Consider the following 24,706-nt stretch of genomic DNA (forward strand, 5'->3'; position numbering starts at 1 on the left):
AAAGTAATGGCAGGAAATACAATTTCCTCAATATGTACAGTATTTCATCCAAATATTTATGCAACGCTATTTTTGGAATCATTTCAAACACAAGATGGCTGAGGAAACGTCGAGGTAGACTTGAAAAAAAAAACCTGTGTGTTGAATTTACTACATTTTATTCCGTCAAGTGGTTGCACAAACTAAAATCACCTGCATCAAGATATTTTTTTAAAGTAGATTATACATCTACTTTAAAAAATACTAATAATCCAGATGATTCTAATGTGGGCAGCCACTTGACAAAATACAATTGAGTAAATTTAACAGGTTTTTTTCTCGTACACAACAAATTGATCAATTGCTAGTTTTGAAATCAGTCAACTGTAATAGTTTGTTCAATTATTGTTCGGGGGTGTAAACGGGGTAACAAAATTATTGCAGAATATCTACGTTATTTATTCCACATGACAGTTTGACATTGAGGTCCAGATTTTAGCGAGGATCATGCAAGTCGACATGCCTGATTTGCTTCTGCGGGCCACGTGAAATTAACTGGCGGGCCGGATCTGGGCCCCGGGCCTTGACTTTGACACCTGTGATCTATGCATTAATGATTTTAAAAATGATGTCAAGTTACTTGAAATTGCACTGTTACCGAAAGGTTTTACGATAGCAATTTCACTCTGAAATTTAATTCCTCTGAGATGTTTAGGTTTCGAAATCTGAACAGCGGCCAGCGGCCCAGAATGAATCGAGTTTGAGCTCAAAGCTTCCACGTTGTCACGAAGAAGCTTGAAGTAGATGCATTTGAAATGCAGCTAGCTTTTTTTCGACCAGTTATAACTCTGGACTGAATTTCCTCAACCCTTGGTTGCATCGTGACATTAAATACACATATCGCCATTGGCGTTAAGATGCAAGAAAGATTGATAGGTTCTGTCTTAAACTATGTTGGTGTGAATGGACTGTTGAAGGGTTTCGAATTGTAGTTTATGTACGGCTACACCCCGAGAACAAGAGCACAGGGACAAAGCTACACACGTGTTCATCTTTGGGACACGGACAACAGAACTCGGAAGACACAGGTTAGTGGCAATGCACTGGAATTTACACAGCAGGTATAAGATGCCTCGAAGCACTTTCAAAATATTCAATCCCAAATTCAAGTGATGGATTTTTATCTGAAATACTTTTCGACTTGAGTCAGGAAAAATGTAAACAGGAAGTGATTAGAGGCAACTTTGACCGTTTAACGAAGAACAGCCATCCCTACCATGGTGACTCTGGGAGCGGACGGGCCAATGTTTTTCTCCTAGAAAACACAACCAAGCGGTTATCTATTAGACGATTCGGTTTTGGATGAGATCAAAAACATGACAATGACAATCACAACAAAATATTGAACAGCGAGTATTTAGGTTGAGGAGTCAGGGTTGAAGAATAAAACCTCAAAATTGCAAAACTGTAAAAAAAAAAAAAACAACACGCCGGTGTTGACCTCAAACCCACGGACCAAATAAACGTCTATATTCACGATAAGGAGAGGTAGGCGCGTTGAGAAATGGAAAGCGGCGCCGCAAATAGGCTGATTAGCATGAATTTCAGATTTTCCACATGAGTGGACTGATAAGAGTGGGAGGTTTATGGAAACATTCAAACGGCACGTGTCAGCATTTCAATGCAAAAAGGACACAATGGATCGGGACATGGCAAGACTGCACTGGAGCGCAACGACGCAGTTTCTCTCCCTCCAATTTAGAAATATGCCTCTCCTCAATAACATCTCATTTCAGTTACAACCACATAGGAATCATAACAAGAGAGTAAGACGTGTCCATGAAGAGAAAATAAATAACCCGCGAGGAACACTGTTTGTCCGTCAATCTATAGTTTGATATGAATAGCATGTTGAACTCAAAAATCCATCCATCCATCCATTTTCCGAACCGCTTGATCCTAACTAGGGTCGCGGGAGGTGCTGGAGCCTATCCCAGCCGTCATCGGGCAGTAGGCGGGGGACACCCCTGAATCAGTTGCCAGCCAATCGCAGGGCACACAGAGGCGAACAACCATTCACACCCACACTCACACCTACGGACAATTTAGAGCGTCCAATCAGCCTGCCATGTATGTTTTTGGAATGTGGGAGGAAACCGGAGCACCAGGAGAAAACCCACGCAGGCCCGGGGAGAACATGCAAACTCCACACAGGGAGGACGGAGCTGGAATTGAACCCTCTGCACAGTGAAGCCGACGTGCCAACCACTGGACTACCGGGCCGCCCGAACTAAAAAATCATCATCAATAATTTCTTTCTCATCTCTTGCGACAACTCTCTTTTTCAGTTCCTCTTGTCCGTGTTTAGTGTGGTACACGCCATGTCACCAAACGGCACAGTGACGACTTGTCACCGTCTTACAAGGCCGACGAGCTGATCTGTGATGTTAACTCATTCAGTACAAGCCAATTCTAGCCCAAGTCTGAAAAGACGTTTAAAAACGTCTTTGGGAGTGAATTAGTTAATTAGACGGCATGCCTTGGTTCAGTGTGTCCCTATGGTCTTTTTTTTTTTTTGTGTGTGTGTAATGTAATTTTTTTTGGCTAGGCCAGTTTCATGAGTTATTTATTTAAATGTCTTATTTTGATTTGGTAATTTTCATTTAATTTTTACTCATTACTTTTTTTTTAGATTAATATCCCAACAGGTTTTGCTACTGTGTGTGTTTCCCGCACTGTTAATTGACTGCTTGTTGACACACTTTGATGATCTGCTACGTGCTATGAAATACACGTATATAATACACCCCCTTAAGTTGTACAGTTTGAATTTCAAATAGATCTCACCATGGGTCACATTTTGGAGTTTATTCTTATTTATTCATTTTTATTTATGATTTTTGCTTTCACCCTGATTTGCTTTCTTCTTTGTCATGACTAAAGGCAAAGATACTGTCGCTTAAAAATCCAACCAAATATGGCTTCCTGGAATCAATTGCCTTCAAACAACAACAGAGTGCCTCTGCACTTGACTGAAAGCTCCAGACGTCATCCGAATGCATTTCTTAAAAAAGATACAGCAGTTTACTCAGACGGTTTGCACACTATCTCTCATAATAATTCAAAAATATATATAATACAGGGATTGATGGTTGCTGTTACATTAACCCTTTCATGCACCCTGCAACATGATATGCTGTCCACTGTAGTAACCGGTGTCCCTCGAAGGGTGAGGACATATTTTACGTGGAAAATGGATAATCAAAACATTTGCTCCATATCAGTGTGACAATATCATTTCATAAATCCAAAGTACGTTTTTTTTTTTGTTGTTTTTTTTTTTCAGTTTAATTTAGCTTAATGATTTTAATGTGGCAATGAGTTGTTGTAATTGCGCACTGATTAGTGTCTGCAAGTAATTACAGACTGTAGTTCCAATACAGGAATAAATCTGCTGCTGGATCACAGCCAAGTATCAATCAATGCCTATAAAATGATCACATGAATGAAATGAATAATGTAAGACAAGGGTGACAAGGATAAAGTATTGATAGTTGCAACGTGTCCCCCCCCACCCCCAGAAGAGACGCTTCCTTTCCCTGCATTCTTTGCTTGCCGTGTTCAATGCTTTTGGCTTTTTGAAAGCGAACAAAAGGGGTGAGGAATTCCTGCAGGATGGGATATGATGTACAAAGTCAAATATGGCAAGTTGAAGCAGAATATGTGGCTTGCTGATCCATCTTGTGGCTTTTACACGCTATTTTATCATATCTGAGTATTCAACAGCGATGTGATTTTTGACTCATTTTTTTTTTTCCCTTTCGGCTCGACTGTCAATCGGCCCCTCAACGTTTCTGCTGCTTCAATTATTTTCTTTCTTCGTTTTCCATAAATTGAACTTGTGCCATGTCAAGGATTATCAGCGCCACTCTCAGATGCAGCATTTAAAGGGTAAGAAAGCAGCCGTTCCCATCGGCGAAAGAAACGAATCTGCTATGTTCACGCCCAAAGTGGCGCACAGCTCCCTTTTGAACTTTTTCAACACAGCTTAGTCTACCCCAAACGTTAACGTTTGATTTCCTATTTTTATTTTATTTTTTTGAAAAAAGAATTCTGAGTTAAAAAAAAAAAAAAATCGTCTCCCAACCAGGAACCTGCTTCTGCCTTTCAGATCTTTCGCAACCGACACCACCCTTTTATTTACAGTAGACCTCAAAGAAACATTTCCTCTTATCGCAGTATGACGCCGTGTATTTTGCAATGTGTGTGTTGTTTCAGCAAATAGTTTCTTCTCACTGAGGCGTGCTTGCAGGAAGATTTTGCATTTTACTCTCGCACCGCCAGAAACAAACAATCCTCTCATTTCTTACAAGGCCCGCCACGTAAAGCAGTCATTTATTTTGACATGTAATTTTCCAGAAGCCAGAGCGGAGAGATAAATTCCAAAGGTGACTGCGGAGGGATGAAATTCATAAAATTCAGACTTCTGAGGCCGGGTTACAAATGGCACACATTTTGTCGGAGGCTGCACTGTAAACAACACTGGTAGTGCTCCTTAATTGGAACAGCGCTCTGTCACAGACATCTTCACATACAGAGACACCCCATTGCTGCACAGCAACAAGGGATAGACAACCAGAAGAGCGGCAAATGGAGTGAACCCTCCCGCCCTCCCCGCAACGCAACCCTTTTGTCACTCAAAATCGAAAACATGAGCTCGGAAACTCAAACCCCTCCCTGACAAATTTTGCGTACATACCAAATCTCCAAGCCAATCTCGTCTCTGCGCCATTGTACCAATCCAAACGCCATCCAGTTGTGCGGCACTGAATGTGTGTTTGCTGAACCAGAAAATTCACCAAGCGGTGATGTAGCCTCGGTTTACAGTAAATGTGTGTATATGAGTGTGAATGGACAAGGAGATGTGTGATGAGTTATTTCAACCGACATTGATAGGCTGCATAACTACAAGGGGCCATGACATGCACTTTTAAGCTTTCCACAGTGAACTATAGGCGTATACTCTACATTATATATTAACCTTTGGCATGGTAGCGACTTCATTTTTGATCAAATGTTTTTTTTTTTAATGATATATTGCTTCCTGGGCGGCCCGGTGGTCTAGTGGTTGGAACGTCGAGCACACAGTGCGGAGGTGCAGGGTTCTATTCCGGGCTTCCCTTTGTGGAATTTGCATGTTCTCCCCGTGCCTGCGTGGGTTTTCTACGGGTACTCCGGTTTCCTCCCACATTCCAAAAACATGCATGGCAGCCTGATGGAACACTCTAAATTGTCCCTTGGAGTGAATGTGAGCACAGATAGTTGTTGGTCTATGTGTGCCCTGCGATTGGCTGGCAACTGGTTCAGGGTTTCCCCCTGCTGGGATAGGCTCCAGCACCCCTCGCGACCTTTGTGAGGATAAAGCGATTCGGAAAATGGATGGATGGATATATTGCTTCCGTATACCATTTTCCTTGAACACGCCGCAGAAGCGAACATCCTGGCTCCGGACAATTTTATTGCACCTACTTCGGCCAACTTTTACATCCATCCATGCCCAGCGCCGTTTGTTTTTCACACTTTCATTCCAGTGTAGGTGTGCTGTCATTGTGTTGAATTATTATTTTTTCATTCCATCTTGGAAGTTGTGCAGGTTGGCAATCTGGATTTGTCACGCTACGAAGACAAAAAAAACTGCCGTACCCTGCCGCCAATTGGCTAGTGGCTGTTAATTAGACTCATACAATTGGTGGTTTTAATCTTTATACTATAAATGGATTAATTCATTTGGACACAATTAAGCCACACACATAGGGCGGGTCTTGTTCAAAATACCTTACGCGACAAATTCGCCTCAGCGCCAGACTGCTTCTGAAGCCTTGTATTAGCAACTAGCATCTTTGAACAGCTTAAATTTTAATTCGAGGTAAAGATGAATTCCAAATTTAAATATATTGGAGGAGTTATGCAGATTGTCAGTATTGTGGTGGAAAGTTCTGATTCCCTGGAACACAGGTGTGTGTGTCGTTGTGAAAGTCAAGGCCCGGGGGGCAGATCCGGCCCGCCACCTTATTTTATGTGGCCCGCGAAAGCAAATCAAGCATGTCGAGTTCCATGATGCTTGCTAAAGTCTGAACCAAATTTCAAATTGTCATATGTAATCCACAATAACAGTCATTATTCTTGATTTCTGATTTTAAAACTAGTTACTCATCAATTTGTTGTGTGCTGTGTATGTAATATGTGGAGGTGATTAAACATTTATATGGTTTTCCAAAATTCATAACGGTCCTCCAAGGCAAACCGTAAATACAATGTGGCCCGCAACAAAAATTTGTTTGACACCCCTGCCTAGAAGACAATTTCTATCTCACCCAGGTTTTTGAATTCTTTTAATCAACACCTCACTGAGCAAAGATTCGCCAGCGTTATCTGCTTCGCTAATTACGCTGACATTAGCATATTAGCAAATCAACCAGCGTGACAAAGTGAATCCTTCTGTACCTGTGGTAAAATAATGGGTGTAAAACTCAAATGTGTGATTTGTTTCACATCCCCAACACCGAAACACACACGCACGCACACACACACACACACACCATTGCTCCCCTGCTGGGTGTATTGGATTGCTATCAGTCCCTGAGAAAGCGGCTTACATAACCACGCTGCCAGCAGCACCATCCCACGTCGGCCTCTATATTAGATGATAACATGGCTTTTTGATAATGGTGCTTCTCACTTGCAGTTTATGAGGGCGAGGACACTCATGAGCTTGCGCGAGAGAGTAAATGAGGCTATTTTTCCAGTAAAATATGTGAAAATCGATGTCGTGGAACGAAGATAAATGACGGTGGAAATCGTTTAGTCAATGTTCGTGAAACATTGGTAAAGCAGCATGTTACATATTTGCGCTGATTGGGTTCAGCAGTTGGCATTGTTGAGCGTGAAAGCCAATTCTGATGCAATTAACAAAGCCAGAGTACAAAAGTTCCTTTTTTGTTTTTTTTTTCTTCTTGCAAGAAGAAAAGCGTACTTCATTAATGCTTCATCGCAAAGAGCGATCCTCCAAGCGCAGTTAGAGCAGCGTACACGGGAGTAAGATTATATGACTGAGTGGCGAGATTCGATAAAGAAGGGCGAGTCCTATTTCGGCGTTCTATAGTACCACATGATCAAAGGGGCAAATGCTGTTTTAATTCCAAGAATCATATCTCATCTCTTGTGCACAAGCTTATTATAGAGAATTGTGCTGGAGGACAGAGGGGGAAAAAAAAATAGAGGATGAAGAACTAAAATCAAATGGCACTGCGACAGTATAGTGTAGTTTACACAAGATTCGAAACAATCTTTTTCCAACTAACCATGGCCACAGTGGGATTTATTTTCAATCCTGGAGTTTCATCCCTTAGACCAGCCCACTTTTTTTTTTACCCTTATTAGTGTATCAATCTAAAATAGCTTCCCATCAGAGATGGGCATTCTATCAATACTGACGGAAAGTCCGTAGATTATTGTCCTGCACTGGAATTGTCACAAAGTGGGTCGAGACCGAACGGACCTTCTTGAAACGTCACACTGAGGGACTCCCGATTTGCAGATGACCGATGGAAACGTCTGGCGTGTTTGTTGGTGGTGGGGGGGGATATGCACGGAATTTTCTTCGAGCGGACTGCATTGACTGTTGACATTAATGCGTCACGTGTGGGCCAGCGGCATGCTTGACCACCCACGCGGAGGCCTCATCCTTATTTATTTATTTATTACTTAATCTAAAAAAAAAAAGAAAATAAAAATGCAAGAAAAAAAAAATCATAAAAGTTGTGAAACATCAAATTTTCCATTCCAAATATGTAGTGTAGAGAAAGTTAAGCACGCTAGCCAACGTTTAATGACTGGGCATCACAATTCAATTCAATTCAAATATTACATGTGCAACAAATGAGGGTGGGGGGGGGCGGGGGGCGGAATGCTCTCTGCTGGCATTTTTCACATTTTTATTATTAAAAGGAATGAATAAATAAAGCGTGAGTCCTCAGACCGTGGCTGAGCAGCCCGGGATGCACGCAAGCACCTGGTGGTGCTGGTGTGTCGGGGAAAAAAAAAACAAACGGTGGAGGCGGGTTTTTCTGACTTTCCTAATGACTCATTTTTAGCGAGACGCTGAAGTAATTTTTAATCTGCTTTCAGAAGATCTCATGGCCAGCAAAGTTAATATGGCCGTTCTTCATGCTTTAAAACTGAGAAAAGGGTGAAAGTGATGCACAGAGACCAATTTTGGCTGCTCGATAGATGAGTACGCCATAATAATAAAAGAAAAAAATTACCACCAGAAAGTGACCTGTTGGTCGTTTTTATGTGAAGCGGTAAACTCGTTCAACATGTTTGTGGACCCGTCGTCAAAGTTCAGGGTGTTTAATTTTGGCATTTACTATTCAGAGCCATTTAATTATTTTTTTTTTCTTTCACTTGGGACACGAAAAATGAAAAACAACTTTCGCATTGTCTGTTTGGGTTTTATATGATGCTAATATTTGAATGTAGAAGTGATTCATTGAATTGCCGCTATTTAAAAATTATTTTAAATAGCATGCCGAATTGGATGGTCGACGCCCTTATAGGTGTCATTGTATTGATTAACTCCTTCCGATATGAAGGTAGCATCCCTGCGTTTTCTCTGTTCTGCAGTCATCTTTTTTTTAAGCTCTCTCAAAACTTTGAATTTAGCAGACATGCATTGTACAATTATGATAAAAACACAGTGCGGATGCCAGTTCCCTATAAACAACTTAATCGATTTCAAAATCGCGGTTCCAAATGCTGTCAGGAAAACGGGAACTGATGATAGTTTCGGAAATAATGACGCAGGATTTTTCATTGCCCTTCAATGCAAATGTGTGCTCATTTTAATTGGATACAACTCAAATTAAAATTAAACAGTTCTAGTGTTGTTGCCGCAGCAACCATGGATCATCTACTAGGCATTTTCAGTTTTTTTTTTTTTTTTTAAGCCTCCCATCCATTCATTCACTTTCTATCCCGCGTGTACTCATTAGGGTTTTGTTTGAGCTGGAGTCGATCTCGGCTATCGCTGTTTTCTGCTATGTTTACATCTGTCATTTTTTTTGTATTGAACATATTGTAAATTACACGTTCAAACTGTGAGGGTGTGTGGGGGGTAGGGGGGGGGAATAAAACAAACAATTGTTCCTTGCTGCCACGGTAAGTTCTTTATGTCCAATTAAATTAATTTTTATCAGACCCCGCAGGGGCTCCAGTGGAAGACGTTCCATAGCCCGTTAATTCAAAACTCATTAATAATGGAGCCATAACAATAAGGAGACCGTGTGGGTGGACTGCCTTCATGCTGAAATAGGAGAGAGAGAACTGCAGGTTTTCAGTCAACTGTCAGTCATTGGCAAAGATAACGCTTTCTTTAAATGCACATAGGGGAAACAAGCCCGCAGTTTTCAATTTAATTATCATTTTGCAGGAGTCCAACAAAGGAAACATAAATACGCAGTGTCGTATATGGTGGTGGGGTGGGGGTGGGGGGGGGGGGGTTGTGGTGCGTTTCTACACAAATCAGAGATTTGATTGAATGAGGACTAAAAAGTCATTTGCTTAAAGATCAACTATTCTTTTCTGACCTTTCCACTCACTTCTCCTACGATGTTTCGATTTTCCATTTACTGTTTCCAGGTGTATACATTTGAAAGAAGGGTTATGTTGCCATGAATGGGGGGGGGGGGGGACATCCGTGTCAGGTAATTAATTCTTGACTGCCATTCTATCCTGCGCTCAACATCAGCATTAAAAGGACTGTCGACATCGGCACAAAAGCCGACGTGACTTGATGAGGCGTGCACAATTTGCGATACGTTTTGCGACGAGCGCGAGACAAATCCGCATATTGATTTCGACGTACTCCCGCAACTATTGATATGTCAGTTATTATGTGAAAACCAGCAGAGCGTATCCAAGCGGCGCGGAAAGCCCACGGACTGGATTTTCCGTTGTGGTTTAATGGCTTTTGGCACCGTGCGTCATGACTCGCGGTGACGAGCTAATGAAGTCATTGAGATTTAGCGAGCAGCCACGGGGCTTGCGGTATGACTTTATTAACATTTCACAAAAGCGCCACCGGTCGCATCAGCGGCAACGGTGATTAATTTTGCGCCCTGGCAGATCAGGCTGGGGGCGGCTTGAGGGCGTGTGAACGTGATGAACCTTTCGCGGACCATATGTAGGCATTTAAATATATTTAAATATCCATACCGTCTCACTGAAGGGTAGCCTAATGCATTTCGCCATCGGTCTATGTGTTTGAGATTAAGTTTGATTACTGCTGATGCTAGTCGTTCTCAGAAAAAAACCCATTGAGCCGGCTCAAATTTGGGTATAAAAGGTTAATCCACTTTCAAATTGCCCGTTTCAAAATGGTAAAATGTCGGCGGCTCACTGGAATTTTAAATGTCTGCATGAAAGAAATGTGAGCAGTGGATGTACGTAGCATCTTTGGGCTGAATGATGAGCAGTCGCGCTGAAACGTAAAAAAAAAATGTATATTATACTGTATATTATAAAAGAAACAAAACACATACCGTATTTTCCGGATTATAAATCACTCCAGGGTATAAACCACATCACCCATAAAGTGCATAAAAGACAAAAATAAATGATATTGCGACGATTCCGCTCCATAAACATAAGTCGCACTGGAGTATACGTCACATTTGGGGGGGGGGGGGGTATTTGATAAAATGCAACACCAAGAACAGACATGTCATCTTGAAAGGCAATTTAAAATAAAAATCAAAGAGAGAACAACAGCCATAGATATGAACGGCTAGCTACAACATGCTCCTTTAGCGCTTCCTGCCGATATGGCAACGCTAAGCAGATGTCCATGCATTCCACTTTTTGATCAAACGGTACAGAGAGGCTTTTGGAGTGGACTGGACATTGATTGATAGCCCTTAAATCCGGTGGGCCAGTGGCTAGCGCCTCGATCTCAAAGTGCAAAGGTACCAGGTTCAGTTCCAACTCTGGCCTCCCTGTGTGGAGTTTGCATGTTCTCCCGGGGCCTGCGTGGGTTTTCTCCGGGTACTCCGGTTTCCTCCCACATTCCAAAAACATGCATGGCAGACTGATGAAACCCCTAAATTGTCCCTAGGTGTGAGTGTGAGCGTGGATGGTTGTTCGTCTCTGTGTGCCCTGCGATTTGCTAGCAACCGGTTCATGGTGTCCCCCGCCTACTGCCCGAAGACAGCTGGCATAGGCTCCGGCACCCCCAGTGACTCTTGTGAGGATAAGCGGATCAGAAAATGGATGGATGAATACAGCTGCCTGTTAATGGGAGGGAATGAGTTCAAATCCATTGTAGGATGAGTCACTTGAATGACATGGGTAGCATACGCTTGGCGGTTTCCCCGACGCTGGACAACGCCTTGCGGCATGGAGGAGCCACCCACCCACACACCGGCGCAAGGCCGGGTGCTCTGCAATTGCGTGGGCATGGCTGCCGGTTGGTGCGAAGGTGGGGGCGGTGACCGGGACGTCCGGCTGACCAGTGCGTCACGCCGCTTAGTCTGCCCGGGGAGATCAACATTAAGTCCAAGTACCCTTCTATCATGACTGATGTTTAGTGGGAGGTGTGCATACGGTTCACTCTCCACAGCTCGTTTTGACTCCATCCCCCCCGTGGCGGATTCCATTCAGCCCAATTTGTCGGAGTCAAGGAAGGATAGAAAATGTGGGGTCCTGCCGTTTTGCAAGGTCCACTAGTGTCTATTCTCCCCGTAAAGATTTCTCATTATCTTTTTATATAAATAAATAAAGTCGGTAGATCACATTTGATAGCATCCGAATACCAGGGAATTCCTCCTACATCGACGTCTCAAAAGATGAGTTAGCCTGCATTGAACACCTACTCACGGTTTTTCCTTGCAGAAGCGACAAATCAAACTATTTTTTTTAATCCCCCCCCCCAAACAGTTTTCTGCTGGTGTGTAAGCGACTCCCAGATTCATGTCATGTAGGGTAACAACTTGAAAGATGAGTCAAGTGGAAAATAACTGCTGTAGTATATTGTAACTCCGTCTAAACCAGTGAAGCATGTTTTTTTTGTTGTTGTTTTTTTTTTTGTAATTATGCACCGGAGCCATGCTTGAATTGTTCTCTCGGGAGAAAGGACTTGAAACGCACAACACGTCCACGTCAATAGATGAAATACAATCGATGTTGATGGGTGTGCTTAATTATTACATTCTGCGGTTCCCCGGCCAACATGTTCCCACTGACTCTTACATAGCGTCATATTTCAAATTGGCATGCATTTCAGTCAAATGAAAGCGAGGCAGTTTGATAGATTGAGACTGTGTCGAGATGATGCATTTCCCCCGCGATTGCTTTCATAGCCATTTCTCACGGCACGGGGGTGATTAGTTAGGCCGGTGGCTGACAACCTCTGCTCGTATCTGTGTGACGCAGTCATCTCATAGGAGGTTTCCCGTTACCAGCCGTAACGCCGATCTCTCATTGCTGGGCTCAATCAATGAGCCAAAATAATGGATTAAGGCACATTCCTATCAATCAGGCCTATGAGCGGCACACAGCCTTGAAGGACGGACGGCAACGGAGCTATTTATGACAGAGGGCGGAGGACTTTGTGAAATATCCCTCTGATTTTGTCCCCTTGGATGTCCCTGTGGCAAATCTGAAGGGTATTTCGGGAGAGACGCCCGAGCCAACCTTGAGCGGCACTTCCTGTAAGGAGACGAGAGTAGTAGGGTGGTCTTTTCAAGCACATAAACTTGGATCTACACGGGGGGATGAGTAATTAATGCGATCCAAAGAGCTTTCTCCTAATGGAGTACATGCAGTACATTTTAACACCCCTCAGTGTTTTTTTTCCTCCCAGAACCTTGAAAGCATGTCTTTCAACCAAAGATCGATGTTCTGTTACTCAGTTCTGTTCTTAAAATATCACCAAATCTATACATTTTCCTCCTTGACATGATCATGACGGAAATGTGTCACGATAAGACATTTAGTGTTTTTTTTAAAGATCAGTTCTTTGGGCGGTTTATTAAAGCATGGCAGCGATCAAGCCAAAGGGATTTCCCATGAGCGCGCATAAACTGTATGCGTGCATCAGCACGAACGCCAGATCGCAAGATGAGGGAGGAATTCTAACCAAGTGAACCCCAACGTATCGTTTAGCCATCCATCCATCCAGCCAGCCAAAATTACCCCCCCCCCCCGCCTTCAGTCATGATCTGTGATTCAGTTTTTTTACCATATTGGCCCAAATATAAGACGGCTCTGATTATAAGACAACTTCTTTTTCAAGACTCAAGTTTGAAAAAATACTTTTTGAACACCAAATTAATTTTTATACAGAAAATATAAAAATATAGTGTCTAGACCAGGGGTGGGCAAACTTTTTGGCTCGGGGGCCGCATTGACTTTTAAAATTTGACAGAAGGGCCAGGTCAGCACGAGCTATGGTACATTAAAAAAAAACTGCATTTGTTGACAGTCCATATCAAACATCAACAGAACAAAAGCATGAAAGTACGGTATTAATATACTTTTTTTAAGTGACAAAAGTGTTGTTGATGACCTATTTTAGCCTGTGCATCACTGCAGATGGGTTGTGATCAGACCAGTAGAAGTAGAGCGATACAGAGGTACTAGGTGGTCGAAAAGATTGCCCCGCCCCCCCCGTGTTCTGCAACTTTAAGTCAATGCGCCACCTGGCGGTGAAATGCCTGTCATTACAAGTCCAATTGAAATGAATGCAATCATTCACATCGAACCTTAATTGTGGACCAACCTTCGGCGGGCCGGATTAAAAAAACCAACGGGCCGGATTCGGCCCGAGGGCCGTAGTTTGCCCGGCACTGGTCTAGACCCCGAATATAAGATGATCCCCACTTTTTCTGTCTTATTTCAATGCAAAAAACCCTAACGAGGAGAAGCGGTACACAAACTGAATGGACGTTTAATTGTCAACACCCACATACCATGTCAACTAAGCGGCAACTCAATAAAAGTAAACGCGTGACTGCTAAAGTAAACAAAGGCATTAATTTCATATTGAGCACAAGTGAGGTTATAGCGGCATGGCCCTCAAAAACTGTTTCCGTTTCTTATATGCGCCTTTTGGAAAATGAATCGCCCACCTCTGCCCTACGTCCCGAAGCCAAATTAACAAGATACTTTCAAATAATGCAAACACTTTTAAATTGCAAGAGCAGCAAATTAGTCTTTAAATTAAAAAAAAAAAAGTCAAGTTGAAGATTTAAAAAAATTACACTCTCTTCTCACCCAAAATCGAACACCAAGCCTAAAAAGCCGTGCATGCAAATATGCAAACAACTTCCTTGCAAGGTTAATGAGTGAGCCAAAAGGCCTGACTGAAGCCAATGAGTTGCCAGCACTGCAGATATCCCCCCTCTTGAAACATGTTCCATTTACCAATATATTTCCTCGGAGGCATTGCTGAAACTGCAAAGCTAATTCCTTTTTTGTTTCATTTAATATCTTCTTATTTGCTGTGTCTGCCACACAGTCCACTGCGGTAAAGGCAGAGTTACAAGGGAACAATTGAAGTCTGATTGAGTCTGGATCAAAATTATGTTTACTTCTCCATGGAGATTTTTCGTCAAATGATCCAAATGAAGTTAAAGTCGGTAAATATTTGCCCGGATACACTTTTAACGTGAAATTGTTCATGCTTGAAAGGCAACGTACTGTTTATGGTGGCGCTGGTTCCCGCTTGCCAGATAACCCGTATCGCGCTTTGCTCAATACTGAAAGATGCTTAGCACATGTGAGCACACACACATACTCGCACACACACACACACACAAAGACACAAACTTGGTCCCAGCCATCGAGCGTCTGCCCAGGTTCCACCTTCAGCAATGGCAAGAAAGCGAAATAAATTCCCTTCCCTTCCTTGCAAGTTACCACACAACACGCCATTGTTCCATTCTCCAGGGATACCGCGAGCCGGATAATGACCGCAATATCCCACAATTGCCCGATTGTGAAAGAGCCGTGCTGCATTGTGGGATGTGGTGATCATCATCAGTGTTAAAGAGGACACATTAGGGGATATTGACTTGTGTTTGTCAATAAAAGGGTGGATCTCTGCAGTGCCTGCCCACACGTCAAGTCTGCTGATTTCTGAAAAATTTATAAATGAATGAGCTGGTTTAAATTTCGGGCAAATTGTGACATCACAGTTTTGGGTGATTTGTATAATAACAACCCTTATTCTCGTGTGATTGGGCAGCAAGTCTGCTGCACGTGCGATTTGCAGTCTGGATGTGGGGGGGGGGGGGGTAAAAAAATGCACTGGGGGCGTCTCTCCAGAATTCTCCGATAACATGCTAGGTTTGTTACTCATTGCTTTTTTTTGGAAAAATAGTTGCAATTGAAGTGGGAAATGACACAATAAACTATGTGGACATGTATCGCTAAATTAGCAATTTGACCCCAGACGTGACAAAAGTCGTACTTGATCTTTGCATTCGAAAATGCAAAATAACGGGGATATTAAGTGTGCGATATTTTTTTGTTTCAACTTTTGTGTATTTTAACGTATGAATATCAGAAACCTTTTATTAAGATACCGGGAACTATGGGTTTTACAATGTGAAAATCATCATCATCGAAATTACGTAGTTAATGAAACCGATGACAGGAGCAGTTTTACTCCGGGCCTAGTTTTATTTTTATTTTATTTTTTTTAAATGTCAGTTTTTCTTTAAAAATCAAGATTGCATTAGTCTTCTGAAACTGTTTGACTTTTAAAAGTTACCAACTATTAACCAGTGACTTATTCCTCATGTCATTTTTATTTTTTTATGTATCTCAAGAACATCATTCGACATCCCCGTTCTATTTTCAGTTAGGATAAAATATGGTTACGATGCAAAACAAACCCCAACTTTATTTGCTTCGCCGATGTACCATCAATCTGGGTATTGGTGTACATTACACCATGTAGTATGAATAAATAGTACATCATTCAATAAAACAAGGCTATCAGAATTCTGCTCTATGATAGTCCTGAGCAATAAGGGTGATATTAGTTGTACGTGGAGTTCCCCGCCGAGGACATGACAAGCCTCCATTTTACGCTTCCCTTGATGGACCGCTAAACAGTTCCGCACTGTTTAGACGCAACCCGAGGCAATATTGATGACGGCGGGCCGGGCTGGCGGAGACTGCCTCGAGCAGACAGATCAATGCCACATTCCGAGAATAAAGAGACTGAACTGGATGATTCACATTCACATTGTGTGCTTAAAAATGACTAAAGCGCCGCATAGTAGTCTATGATATAAACCGTAGGGAAAGAGCATCTCTGATGATATCCGATACTGGAGAATGCATGTTAAAGCATTTTATGTGGCAACTGTGTTTCCAACGATAATTCACATGGTTGTCATGTACTTGTTGTGACCCGAAGGCTTTGCTATAATATGCAAGGGGGGGGGGGCGTACTGTAGTTGGTGATGACGCTATCGAACGAAACACAATGACAATGGAATCCCGGAAGAAACTGACATTTCAATACCCTTTGTCAGCATGTAAAATGTGCTACAATGTGCACTGCTGGAAACACATACAAGTAAAAAAAAAATGCTTCGTTTGTGTTACATTCCAAAATCTCATCTTGACCCCCCCCTTTTTTTTTTTTTTTTTTTTTTAAAATGTGTGCATCCCCCAAAAACACAGTTGTCATGTAAACAAGTGGGTTCAGCGAAAGTTTTGAATCTATTTTCAAAATGTATTCATGGAACAGTATATCAAGCTCCTAATTAATTTGCCTAGCCGAAGGGGTAGTTCTCCTCTCTCGGGCTGCACTTAGCAAAATATCTTGCTTGCCATCATTCACACCCAAACGGAATAAAACCACTTTTAGCCGCGAATCAGTTTGCTGTCCATGCTGCTGCACTGAAAGAAAAAAAAAAAGTGGCAGAGGCTCTCATATTGGATGGAAAAGTACTCATTCTGTGACAATGTAAGAATGCTTTTCAGAGCAGTAAAGTAGGGCATTTTTAGAAGAGTAGGGCATCTAATATACTGTATGTACGTCTACTTTTTTTTACTGTATATATGTACACCTGTACCCTAGAGCTGGAGCTCCTTTGTACAATTCATACTGACAGTAGCATTGCAGTATAACTTCAGAAACCTCTCAAAAGTGTCTTTCCCGGGGGAATGCATGTACTTGCAACAAAATAGATCTGACAGTAAACAAAACCTTTAAATATAGAGCCAGAGACTGAACTTGAATCTGCAGTCTCATTTTTATTTTTTTCTCGATGTGGTTTACCGTTCTTTCAATTCTACTATACAGGCATGTGGGACTTCTCCGAGATAGATCTTGCGCTTTCTTCGGCTCTTCCTTAGGGATCTAAGTGCCCCCCTCCCCCTTCTACCGTCACATCTGTCACCCTAGGCATGTTAGCTGGGGGCTTTCTCTCCATCGCGTTCTCCCCTGGCTTCTGTCACCAACCGCTGTCCGTCTCAGCTGAGCCCACCCCCTTGTGTTCCCCATGGTGGCTTCTCGCTCTGCAGTGCTGCACTGTGCCAAACTTGAGGTAATTAAGACATAGAAACTGTTCCACTGAGCTGGGAAGAACAATAAAAGCTCCTGTCTGTCAGCAGTGGCAGCATGCGGCCAATTTGGCCTGTTTTGAAAGTTATTTTATAAATATGTAACAATTACTTTGTGCATATCCCCTACTAATGACTTGTGAAACTTCGTGGGGGGGGGGGGGGGGAGAAAAGTTGAATGAAAATAATTGTCTTCATTCTGCTCTCAAAACTTCAACTACAGGTGCCCTGCAACGCAGCCTTTCAAAGTTTGTAAACGTCCCCTTACATTTCAAACTTGACAGTTAACCTGACAAAATTATATCACAAGACTAGATGACGACGTCCAAAATAATGCCCACTCCACTCAATTGAATAAAACCATTCAAAGATTTGGTTTCTGTTCCCAATCCAACGCATATGCATGATACCATCCCTCTTTTCTCTTACTGACAGTGCAGGAAGGTTTAGCTCTTTGAATTATGAAGTGAAACCGTAATAACACATGGAGCAAAATTTGACTGGAACTTATTTATATATTGACAATGTCCCAGACTACACTAATCCAATGCGCTCTATGGGAACGTATTGAGAAATGACTAAATGCTAACTGGAACATGCTAAAGTGTGAACATGCTAACAGCTAACAATCTAAACTTAAACATGTACAGAGTACATCTTAAACGTGTACATGTACTCTGTAAGACTTGATTCAAATTGGCGCACGAGGCTAATTAACTGCTCGTTGCTAACGGCACGTGATTGAAGACCATTGGTAGCGCTGCTAACCGCGCTAAAGGCTCCCAACGTGATTATTTTTTTCCATAAGTGTGATGTTAATAAGTACAGAATGTGTCGTAATGCAAAGTTCTGAATGTCAGTTTGAAGTACTTTGTGAATTATAAATGTTTGTTCATTTATTTAATGTCGAAATAATTATTTAAAAATTTGTAAAAGAAGGAATCCCTATTTTTTGTTCATTATAAAATGGCAAAATGCATTTCCGGTGATTCATTCTTTTGATTGTGATAAAGAGTGGAAACTTGGTCTTGTAAGAGAGTACCGGTAGTTCGGGACTTCTTCTCCACATAGTTTTTTTTTTAAAGTAGGAAAATGTTAGGAATTGCTCATCCTTCATATTAAAATGGTAATAGCTACAGTATAGTTGAGAGCATTTCATCTGGGTGTAATACTGTAGTGATCTCACACATAGGCCAGTTCCAGTTGATTTTTAATGAGGCTATTTGAGTGTCCCCCTTCCTGTGTTTTCACAACTGCAGCATAGTCCTTTCAGGCCTTTCCCTGCAGTGTACTAACGGTCTCCACTGCTGTGTAAAAGAATCCCTTCCGCCATCTCACATGCTCCCAGTCCAAACGGCTAATGGCCCCTTGGGAAGCGTCGTTATTTATCACTCTTGAAGGCACCTTTCAATTATACCTCGGCTTGCCCCATGGTCCGGAATTGTCGATGGAATACCTATAACCTCGATCAACGATATTTCAAGGGAGGAGGGTTCGCTGAACCTGTACTGGTAACAACGCGGAGGCAATTTGCAGCACAATTCATAACCGAGGTGCGCTGGGAGAAAGTGATTGAGTAAGTGACAGCGAAGAGGTGTAGACATGGCTGAGCTTTCTTGCTCAGGGACTGGCTTCGGCAACCCAGCAAAGCTCCGCTCAGCACGCCAAGTCTTTCACGTCCCACGAGAATTTCCAAATTGGACCCTAATGGTACGCCTGACAAGGTGTTGATCTCTCATTCCTCAAGCTTGTGCTGCCTGAACAACAGTGTGAAAATGGAAACCCCGGGAAGCAGCCACCTGCTTTATTGACAGGCGCAGATAGACTCGGGATGTAGTTAAATATATTACGGTTTTAATAAAAAGACATTGGAAGGTTGAGTGATACGGATTCAGTGAATTGGATTATCGAAACGATTCGCCGAGAACAACAAAACAAAAGGTTTCTCATCACAGTTTATCATCTAAATGTGGAATTAGCAAATAAATGGGTGCTTAGTAAACAACTGCCCATTGTAAATTGGTAACGATTACAGATTACCACCGTAGAAGGAGTCATTTATCAGCTACTACCTCATAAAATTATCTTGACCGGAGATGGAACCAATATTAAACACCCGTTTTCCACTTAAAAGACTCGCCACCGCCACTTTGACCAAAAAAAAAGCAAGGTGGGGGGAGTTCCGAACCCTTTTAATTTTTTATACAAGAACTAGATTAGGAGATAAATCCCAATCTACAGACGATTAATTTGAATCCCATCCCTCCCGTTCCTCATTATTTGCACAGTGCAATATGCAGTCATCAACCTTGCGCTCTGAATGACAAGTCCGCACTCCAAATTCGGCACGGAATGCACAATTATTTATACCCCGCGCAGAGAGAAGGCAATTTTCCCCATTTGTTTTCCCGCACAATGGCCCCTGGATAATAGTCACGCAGCCGGTTGGGGGGGGAGGAAGGAGAAAAAGTGACCAAGTTATCTGCCTTTGCCAGTCTTCGTCTGAGCTTCTTCGCTTATGAATTATAGATTAGAGATGAGAGCGGGAGTTTGCCTCACAAGGAAGGTGGAGAGAGAGCTGCTTGAGGTCAACTCGGCAGAGTCCAAGAACAGTTTTTTGCCAGTCCCTCGAAAAAAAACCCCCAACACTTACAGGGGCATCCTCAAAATGCCTGCAGGACTGTTTCGAACAGATGATTTATCGCTCAAACCAGCAAGGACGCGGCTGTTTAATATACAGTTTGACTTTTCAAGATGATGAATAGCTTCGGTGAATAGATTCTCCTGCATAGTACAATACACAGGTTTTGACTTTCTTCTCGACGACACACGCAAGCTAACGTTTCCTTTTAGCTCGTTCCGATGTGGGGATTTTTTCAGTGAGAATATTTTGGGCAGGAGCTAATTGGGACCAAACAAGATGCTAAAATCGAGAGCTTTGCGGCTTTGGAGGTCGTGCGCGCATGGTCACGTTTGAATCTTTGAACAAATAAGATCTGCTGCTGATGATGAAATCAAGATTGCAGAGCCTTGAGGGAGGTCCGCGCCTCGCGTCACATTCAAATTTAGAAATTCACATGTGGGGAGATTAAAAAAAAACATGTCAGGGTTGGAAAATGTGGAGCCAAATCCATTTCATTTTGGAGTGGTGTAGGCCTCCTAAATTTTTCGTTGGTCATAATTATTTTTCAATGAATTGCTGGTGGGGTAAATGGGGTTGTGGATGTGTTATTTGCAGCTGAGATTTGCTCCTTTGAGGGGGTTGGGGGGGGGGGTTGCTTGTTTCTGTTTACTCCGCGTTTAATAGGATGGCACAATTTCTTTATCCTGCGCTTCATTTAACTCTAAAGTTGAAAAGCTGTTGGAAGCTTTGACATCCTATATATTTCCATTAAACAGCTGCAGCTTCGCGCGGAAGTTTGGTGATGCTTCAGCATGGAATGGGTCCAAGAGTCGCCAGGCACGCAGCCTCTCTTCCAATTTATTAGTGTACAGAACCCCGCTGATCAAAGATGATTAATAACAAACCCAAATGTGGGGAATTAGCATGGAAAAAGTCCCCGCATTCCAGCCGATGCATAAAATAGCTGCACTTACTTTAATGAGAGAAGATAAAAGTTCCCATGCTGTGCGGCGTGAAGCAACTTGATTGATGCTTCACATTAGGAGCTTTCCACAGGCCCCAAATGGGACGCCATAGCGCCCTTTTAAAGGATAGTCCCTCTCCCCGTGCTACGTATGCAAGGAGTTCTACCTCTTCTCTCGCCTTTATACAGGCAAACCTTGAAACTGTCGGTCAGACGATTTGGAAATCAACCCATATTTCTTGGAAATGTAAACCTCCAAACTTGTGGAGCTATGTATAAGGGTGCGATTTATACTCTCTTGCGATGTATGTGAGAAATTCTGAACACATTACCGTATTGGCCCGAATATAAGACGGTGTTTTTTGCATTGAAATAAGACTGAAAAAGTGGGGGTCGTCTTATATTCGGGGTCTAGACATTAAACCCATTCACGACGCTAGATGGCGCCAGATATCATTGAATGCTGAACTTGACTCCCCAGGCCAAAGCGAACCCCTGCCACGAAGAATAAAAATAAAAATAGCAGTAGCACGAAGAAGAAAAATTAAAAACTAGGGGTAAAAGAGAAGAAAATAATAGAAGAGATAACAGAAAATGGAGAAACGTAGTGACAATCTGGAGAAAAGTGGGTCGAAGATCGACAGTGTTATCCGGCAGCTGAGGAGAAGTTATGATGTGATTTACATTTCAAAAACCAGAAGCCCTTCATTTACGAATGTGATTGCACTTTACATTTGAATGAGGCAAAATAACATGCTTGTTCTCTCAAATATATTGTAATAATCATTTGTTTCAGATGTGCTCTAATTATTTTCTGTATAAAAATTAATTTGGTGTTCAAAAAGTCTTTTTTCGAACTTGAGTCTTGAAAAAGAGGGGGCCAATACGGTAATTCATTTCACATGTCATTTTCACATTAAACCACAAGAGGGTGCTCTAGGCCTGTGTTGAAAAATCGAAGAGTCTGACGTAAGTGACGGAGAAGAGGAAGCGCCCCATCTTCTACCTCCGGAGTTGTTTAAAAGTAACACCGAGGATGAAGATTTCATTGGATTTAGTGATTTGCAGTGACACTGATGAATTTGGTAAACTTGTTAGCATGCTAAAGTTATCGGAATAACTCTTAATATGTTACGTGAACAGACCAGGCGCGTTCTCCGTTCGTTGTTTATGCGTCATGTGATGTTAGCATATCGTACTTACTTAGCTGGTTGTTCTCTATTTTTGTTTTTTGTTTGGGATTGCCTTTCAAGATGACATGTCATTAAATAAATTTCCCTCAAAAATGCCACTTATATTTTTTCTTCTTTATTATGCATTTTATGGCTGGTGCAATTTATACTCCGTAGCGACTTATATCAAATCTGAACAAATCAGAGGTCACGCAGATCCCAAAATGGTCCAGAATATGACCGTGAGCTTCAACTGTGCCTGCTTTTCCCTCAGTCAGTTCGCTCTCTAGCGATCAGATATTCTTGGCTGCGTTCCTATCTTCGTCCCTTTAGGAAAGGCCTCTTTGTCTTCCCTCCAGCGCGGGTCCCGACAAATAACTCCTTATTTCCAAGTGGCTGCTGCAGAAGGACAATGATAAGAGTGTTGTCTCCCAACTGTCATTTCCTCTGTCTTCCCACACATCTGACATCACTGTAATTGACTGGAGTGTGTCTCGAAGTGGTGTTGTTCCCTGGGATACCCAAGAGGCTTGTCAGGAATTGTGGGGTGACTTGTCATTCACTGACCTCCACGTTTGTGCTCCGTTAGCTTTTATAGAGAACGCTGCAAGGCCCATGTTAATTTTGCAAGGCAGGGAAGTTGTCAAACTCGGTTCTTCGGCAAAAGGACACCAAGGATTCCTTAATGAGCTGTGTGAATAAGGGTGAAGTGAAACGGCGAGTCTGTTGGGGTGCTTATGAAGGCCTACATAAACCAACTTGATAAGTGAACGGGCAGCATGCTTATCAAGGAAAAATTGCTGCTCCGATCCTTGTAACAACCTTCAGCTTAATTGTTGATCTATCTTGCATATTCAGTAGCCGGAGCTTCAGAGGCACAAAGGACAGAGAATCTCAAATTTTGCTTTTGTAAAAATTACCTTGATCTTTCGTCTCTGCTAATGAATGCCATGGCCCTGGTTCGCTCTCAGTAGGACCATTTTATTGGCACTTTCTTACTGGTTATTTTACAAAATGCTAAGCCAGCAAGTCACCTGGCCACCTCCTCCGAAGCCAACCATCGATTTGTATGAGCGGTTACGATGTGCCCAGTTGTAACGTGCTGCCAATCAAAAACGGCCACAAAGCCAAGTGCGCAACCGACCTATGTTTAGGTGCTTAAAACAGATTTTAGCATCCCTATGGCTCCCCGATGCCAAACCAGGTTTTAACCAGGATATCAGACAGCGACTTTTCAAAACATTATTTATGGATGTCAAAAACGCCTATGAAGGTCCTTTCAGTGTATCCTTCGGCTCGTGACTTGTTACGCAAATTGACGATGTGAAAATCCATTTCGAAAAATCAAATCACGTTCGGCGGGGTTGCATTTTTTTCAAAATTCAGTCGCGATTAAAAGGTGAACGGCAGAACCGATTTACATTGCATCTGTCTGACATCCGGCTGCTAAGGGCTGTCGTGTTCAGCGGCAGGCCACCGGCAGCTGGTCGTTTTAACATTTGAGCAGTTTAGAAAGGCGAACCATTATCGACTATTTTTTTTTTCCATCGCTGGATGCAACTGGAATGCTTGAGCCAGAGAAACAAATGACATACATGTGTGACTTGATTAAAAGAGAATTAAATTATGTCAGTCAGCAGTGTCTTGATAGCGAAAAATGTATTCAGTTTGGATGAGCCGCAAATTATTTGTTTTTTTCCCGGTTTGTGGTCCATTTTTGTGGTTTTCGGCTTCCTCATTAGACTGCGGCGTTGATTACAAACACTTGACTTGCTGTGCAGAGTTATCTAAGCAGACGGCAACTGTTTCTTGATTAAGAAAATCCAAATAATCAAGTTTTTCACCAATATTGTCAAGTGTTAGTTAGTTAGTTAGTTAGTACACACAGTTTCGGAACAGCTGATCACTAAGTTACGTTACGTTTGACGCATTCTTTCCTCTTGAGAGTTCCTTTAATCCACAGGTGTCAAACTCAAGGCCCGGGTGCCAGATTTGGTCCGCGACATAGTTTTAAATGGCCCGCGAAAGCAAATCAAAGATGACATCTTTCATGATACTTCCAAAAAAGGTGTACCAAAATGTCAAATTTCCATCTGTAATAAATCAGTGACATATTTGTGAGCATTTTCCTCTAGCCAAACCCAAACGTCAGCCTTATCAAGACCATGAAGTGTGCGACGCGCAGAATGAAGGGCGCAATAGCTTTTATCTCGTGGCTTTTCAAGAGTGCAACGACTTGGCGCTGCTCCCCAATCAACGAGACAGATGCATGGAAAAAAAAAAAAAAAAAGAATAAAAATGGCTACGTTCAACCAAATAACAGCTGGC

At 42.3% G+C, this 24,706-nt stretch overlaps 1 protein-coding gene across 5 annotated transcripts in view; it reads right to left on the bottom strand.

Annotated features, from left to right (window-relative positions):
• Positions 1–24,706, bottom strand: part of shisa6b (shisa family member 6b) — a 63,145-nt gene that overhangs the window by 21,233 nt on the left and 17,206 nt on the right. For 2 of the 5 annotated variants that reach the window (XM_086139003.1, XM_086139000.1), the window contains exon 5: positions 1,256–1,294. The exons of the other annotated variants lie outside the window; for them this stretch is intronic. In XM_086139003.1, the coding sequence (XP_085995129.1) occupies positions 1,256–1,294 (39 nt within the window). The remainder of the gene's footprint in view (positions 1–1,255; positions 1,295–24,706) is intronic. 5 annotated transcript variants of the gene reach the window in all.

This window comes from Hippocampus guttulatus, chromosome 19 (assembly GCF_054856545.1).
Source record: "Hippocampus guttulatus isolate MCC_2025c chromosome 19, RoL_Hgut_1.0, whole genome shotgun sequence".
Classification (NCBI taxonomy): domain Eukaryota; kingdom Metazoa; phylum Chordata; class Actinopteri; order Syngnathiformes; family Syngnathidae; genus Hippocampus; species Hippocampus guttulatus.